Source organism: Dama dama, chromosome 29 (assembly GCF_033118175.1).
Source record: "Dama dama isolate Ldn47 chromosome 29, ASM3311817v1, whole genome shotgun sequence".
Taxonomy (NCBI): domain Eukaryota; kingdom Metazoa; phylum Chordata; class Mammalia; order Artiodactyla; family Cervidae; genus Dama; species Dama dama.
The window spans coordinates 20,135,103-20,141,102 of NC_083709.1; the positions used below are offsets into that span (position 1 = coordinate 20,135,103).

Here is a 6,000-nt window from a genome sequence, read left to right on the forward strand (position 1 = left end):
GGAGGAATTTGGGGATGTAAAGATGCTTAAGACAAAGTTTTGGAACTTCCCGGGTGGTCCAGTGGTTAAGACTCCATGCTCCCAATGCAGGTGGCCTGGGTTCCATCCCTGGTTGGGGAACTAAGATCTCATATGCTATAAAGCATGGCCAAAAAAAAAAAAAAGAGACAAGGTTCCTGCCTGTGAGGGAGGAGCTCACAGCCCGGAAGTGGAGGAGATGGGAGCAGCCAACAGTAACCCGGGCAGAGGAAACAATACAGCCCGTGGAAACCCCTGCCTTGCTTCTGTCAAGGGACTGTCACAAATGGCCTTTTGTTGATGTGCATTCTCAGATAAGTGCCATCCTGGGAGGCCTGGAGGGACACATCCTCAGAAAGAAGAGGAAGATTTATGAATCTCTCACCACCTCTGTTCAGAACGACCTGAAGCCCTGTTACGAAGGTGGGGGTCCCAAGGGCAATGTTTCCGCCTCCTCCGGGGTCTGTCAGCTCCTTTAACATCCTTGTCTGCTGTTCCCCCCTTAAAGCATTTGTCCTTCTATGTCCTAAGCCCCCATAACACTCTTGGTCTACAAGTTAAAACTCAACAATTGTGAAGGGGTGGGGAGAGGTCAGTCATGAACCGCTTTTATCTGTTTCCAGTTCTTTCCATCCACCCTTCATCTAGACATCGTGCTTCTCTCTGCATTGCATCACAGCTAATTAAACTATAAAAGCCATTTATTGAATTCTCGTTCTTATTTTCTTTAAGTACCTGTAAACTCACTTGCCAGCTTTTTCTTGGTTTGTTGGTCCCATTGATTTTTTTCTGGGGTGAGTGGTGGAGTTTGGAATTTTGTAACCTTCTCCTTAATTCACTCAGTAGGTTTTCTACATGAAAATGATCAAATATTGATTGTTTTTTATTATGCTATTCTATTTCCATGGTGTAGAAAATGGTGCTACATGTATAACTATATATATGTATGTATGTATATATACACACACACAAATATGTATGGTTATGTAGGTGTATATATATGTGCTCAGTTGTGTCTGAGTCTTTGTGACCCTCTGGACTACAGCCTGCCAGGCTCCTCTGTCCATGGAGTTTCTCAGGCAAGAAGACTGGAGTGGGTTGCTGTTTCCTGCTCCTGGGGATCTTCCTCTCCCAGAGACTGAACCCATGTCTCTTGACTCTCCTGCATTGCAGGCAGATTTTTTAACCACTGTGCCAACTGGGAAGCCGCAGGTGTGTCTATGTGTGTGTCTACCTGTATATGCATATGTGTATGTGTGTAGAGTTGGTTTGCTTATCTTTCTTTCTGATGCTAAGGATATCTAAGCAAGTCCTTGTTGAAGTGTTGCTGTGGCTATCATTTTTGCCAGAGGCCGCACAGATCACGGGCAAAAAAGCATGTGAAAGAATGAAAGATGTCCTCAGAAGAGGGGTGGACCGGCAGGTGGCCGAGGGCATGTTCGAACGGGCTCAAGAAAGGATGCAGCACCAGTTTCAGCAGCTGAAGGTATTCAACTTATGCGGTTTGCATTCCGGTCCCAGAGGGCTCCTTGGGGAGCACGGGAAGGAGGGGCAGAGATGGAGGAAGCAGTAGTTGTTTGAGCCCAGTTAGAGCCAGATGCCTTCTGCAAAGTGGGCTCACTGACGCCCATGATGCCAGGGCAGAGGCCAGCCTCCATCACGTGCTGGCTCGGGCTTGTCTCAACCTGCAACTCAGCGCCTCCAGCTTTCTTCTGCATCCTTTCTTTCCTGGGTCATCACTAAGATCACTGTGATATCTAGAGGGGACCCTAACTGCTTCACAAGCATGAGCTTATTGAATTGCCAGCAAGTCTGTGAGATAAGGTGCTGATTGTTCCCACTTTACAGATGAGAAAACTGAGGCAGTTAGAGGCGTATCAGCAGGTCACAGAGCTAGCAAGTTACAAGAGTGGGGATTTGGGACCAGGTAACGAGCTCCAGCAATAATATTATCTCAAGACATATTTTTAAAAAAGTATTTATTTGACTGCACCCAGTCTTTGTTGCAGCATGTAAGATTTAGTTCCCTGACCAGGTATTGAACCCAGACTCCCTGCATTGGGAGCATGGAGTCTTAGCCACTGGACCACCAGGGAAGTCCCCAGATCTTTTTTTAATGAGGGAAAATGTCTTGTCTACATAAAATACCTATAGATAAATGCCAACCAACTATTATAGATCTGTTCATTACAGTACCTGGCATAGATTTTGGTGAGATTCTGTCCATCTCAGAAGACAGTTCCTGACAGTTTCCTCGAAACTAAGTGCTCTGTCAAGTACATGGGGACCATCTAGTCCCAGTCCTGGGTCTCTTAGTTTGTCAGCCTCCTCCACAAGTAATATAAATTCTTTGCTTTAGTCCAAGCTACTGCTAGCTCCTCCCTGGCCAATAGCATTTCCAAATTCATCAGCCTCAGCCCAGGCTTAGCTGACCTCTCCCAACCTCCCAAGGACCCAGCTCCTTGCTATTTCCATCCACCTCTGGACCAACCTGCTTCCTGAAACATCTCCAACCTCTTGTGCACAATCTCCTCTCTTCCCATCACTGCAGTTTTGGAAAATCCCTTTCTCCTCGACACGAAGCATGTTATTTCTCTTGGATCGGGCTAAGAGGTATTTCATTTACCAGTAGCAGTTTAGTTTCCATCGTCTCACATATTACCACTGCCTACAAATACCTGCAGAAAATTGCCAAATTCTACAGCTGCCAATCCCCACTGAGCACATAAAAACTGGCCCTTAAGGTGCCCAAGAAAACAACTGCACTGAAAAATGATTAGCTCGTTCATCATGTCCAAATGTATCTCAAATGAGAGAAACGCAAGAAGGTGTAACTGGGTGAAACCACAGAGAGTTCCCATTCTCTGGTCTCACAGACAATGAAGCTAAGGCTAAGGGCCAAAGTTACCAGCACAAGGGTCACAGATGCAGCTGAGACTAGAACTTTGGTCCAATGCATTGGTGAAAAGATCATGTCTTGGAGTCAGAAGTTGAAGGTTCAGAACTAGGCTCTGTCAGCATAGTGGAGAGTTGAGTGTTTTTCAAAGGGTGGCAAGAGATGGTTGGAAGAGGGAAATGGTTTTAGCTGATAAAAGGACTGAGAGTAGCAAGGAGACATATCTCAGGCAGCTGGAAGGTTATCTCTATATTAATGGTGTGTTATGAAAAGCAGGAGGTTGACAAACATTTAGGCAGTGACTAAACTCGCGGTGGGACAAGAGGATGATGATCAGCGCTTTGCCTCTTTGCTTGTGTGGTATCTGTTCTCCCCCCATCCCCACTCCACTATGCCTCCCTGCATCCTCATTACTCCTGATTTGATTCTTCAGCATCAGAGTACAATCACCCTGAGTCTAAGAAAGGAGCTATGAAGGCAGGTGGGACTCCTCAGAAATGTTGTCTTGATGACTCTAGTCACCCAGGGTATCCTCAAGGAGCCCACCCTTGGACTTGACTTTGGTTTCGGCAACCCTGGTCCCTACACTCTCTGGTTGGGGAATGGGGTGGGGTCCCTTTCATAAGATTCCTTCCCTTTAGGCTGCACCATCCTAACAGAATGATTGTCCTCTGTCCTGTAGAATGGAATCACGGAGAAGGTGAAGGGCAGCATTGCTACCATGCTGACCCTGGCTTCGTCCCCAGGGGATGGGCTCTACAAGGAGCTTGCAGGTAAATACCTACAACCTGTGTGTACTCAGGAGCTAGACAAACGGTCTCAGGGTTCTGACTCCCTTCTTGATCAGTCTTGGCTCCCATCAGTGGCCAGCTCAGGGTGAGTGAGCCTGAGTCATGCTATGGGGCATAGAGGTGCAAAGGGGATGGGAGAGGCTTTTGGATCAATGCCAGAGCCAACCCCAAGGTCGGTCTAAACTGTCCCTTCACAGGGACCGTGTGTGTCAGGGTTCTCCAGAGAAACAGGGCAACAGGATGTGTATGTCTCCCATACACACAAACATACATAAGGAGATTCATTTTAAGGAACTGGCTCATGCAACTATGAAAGGTTCATGAGTCCATGTGATAAGTCCATGTGATAGGGAGGCCAGCCAGGAGGCTGGAGACTCAGGAAAGACTTGCAGTTCAAGTCCAAGAGCTGTCTTCCAGAGAACCAGGAAGAGCCACTGTTGCAGATGAAGTCTAAAAGCAGTCTTCTGGAGAACTCCCTCTTGCGCAGCAAAGACCAGCCTTTTGTTCTAGTCAGACCTGCAGCTGATTAGACGAGGCCCACCTACATTGCAGAGGGCCATCTGCTTCACTCAGAGTCCACTGATTTAAATGTAAACCTCATCCAAAAATATACTCACAGAAACACCCAGAACAATGTTTGACCAACCATCTGGGCACCATAACTCAGACAGGTGGAGACACAGAATTAACCATCACAAGGATATCATCTAATCGCAGACCATAGGCTAAAAACCCAAGATGCCAAAACAGAGCAAATTCACTAGAATTTAGAACGGGGACAGCAGGGAGGAGAGGGCGGAGAGAAGAGGGGTACCTGGAAAAGACTGGGGGGTTTGGCGTGGGGTGTGCTTTATCTCCTTCCAGTGAGCACTTGTGAAGCCTTGGTAAAGACCCAGTGATTTCCCAGGCTTCTTCTATGGGCAGGTTTGTGTTTATTTTGAAGGTGCCCACGATCATCAGATAAGCCTTAAGGTAAGAGCAACAATGCCTGGTTTGATCAAGTTGTTTATAAAACATTGATTGGACCATCTAATCTCTAAGCTCCATTCCTGAGCTCATATTCTGGGACAGGTCCAATCCAGGTCCGAACAGGATTCTCAGGGGATCTGTTTCCTGGGGACATTTCTGAAAAGGACACTAACTCCTGATGCTCTTCTGTAGATGTCAAAAGTGAATACAAGGAGATGGAGAAGCTGCACAGAAGCCTGAGAGAGGTTGCTGAGAACGCAGTGCTGCGGAGGGGCATGCAAGACTTCCTTCTGAGAATGTCCCCCAGCAAAGCCGGCCCCCCAAAAACATAAGATTTAATTCTTGGGGCTTAGCCCCAAGGGGATGGAATACAAGCCTAGAGACAATCAGATGTACTTCTGTTGGTTAAAACCTAATAAAGAACATCTCCCAACCTTGGGAACTTTATAGACAATAGAAAATCCATATATGGTTACTCTTGGTATAAATTGAGTACAGAACACATCATTTTTATTCTATTGTCAATGAAACCCTCAGAAAGTTCTAAAGTTTTAGGGATGAGAAACTTGTGCCTCACTGAAGAAAAATACCTAAAGACTGAAAAACTTATATGTGGAATTGAAAATATGACACACATGCACTTATTTACAAAACAGAAAGAAACTCACAGACATCAAAAACAAACTTCATCAAAAATAAACTTATGGTTACCAAAGAGGAAATGGGGTAAAGAGGGATAAATTGGGAATTTGAGATTAGCAGATACAAAATACTATATGTAAAATAGATAAACAACAAGGTCCTACTATATGGCACAGGGAACTATATTCAATATCCTGTAGTAAACCCTAATGGAAAAGAATATGAAAAAGAATATACACATATACACATGTATGTGTGTGCATATTTATTATATATGTTTATGTATACCTATATATGTATACAATATGTTTGTACATATATCTGATTCACTTTGCTGTACAACAGAAACTATCATGACAGTGTGAATCAACTATACTTCAATTATAATAATTTAAAAAAAAGAGTCTTTAGTCTGGTGCTTGGTCTGACCCATGGGCTCCATCACAAGTTCTAAGTCACAGCCGCTCCATTTGCCCAGGAAATGGGACACTGGCTAGAATCAAGCAGAATGCTACCATCGGAAACATCACGACTGGGGTTCAGGGTAGCCCTTGATTCTGGAGAAGACAAGGGGAAAAGGTATGTTGCTCAGAAGACTGGGAGGTGGGCAGGGAAAGGGAGAGTTTTCGAAAACACAGCTTTAAATGCTGCACAGTATTCTGATGTATAGACGTATTTTGTTGT

General features: G+C 45.2%; 1 protein-coding gene across 12 annotated transcripts in view; it reads left to right on the forward strand.

Moving 5' to 3' along the window:
* The window catches only part of NUGGC (nuclear GTPase, germinal center associated), a 54,449-nt gene extending 48,773 nt beyond the window's left edge, over positions 1–5,676 (forward strand). For 8 of the 12 annotated variants that reach the window (XM_061132870.1, XM_061132866.1, XM_061132868.1 and 5 more), the window contains 4 exons: positions 333–441; positions 1,368–1,504; positions 3,597–3,687; positions 4,867–5,675. In XM_061132870.1, the coding sequence (XP_060988853.1) occupies positions 333–441; positions 1,368–1,504; positions 3,597–3,687; positions 4,867–5,006 (477 nt within the window). In that variant the 3' untranslated portion in view covers positions 5,007–5,675. Of the gene's footprint in view, positions 1–332; positions 442–1,367; positions 1,505–3,596; positions 3,688–4,569; positions 4,678–4,866 lie in introns of those variants that run through there. The other 4 variants (XM_061132873.1, XM_061132877.1, XM_061132876.1 and 1 more) reach the window with 4 other exon arrangements.
* The last annotated feature ends 324 nt before the right edge of the window (positions 5,677–6,000 follow it).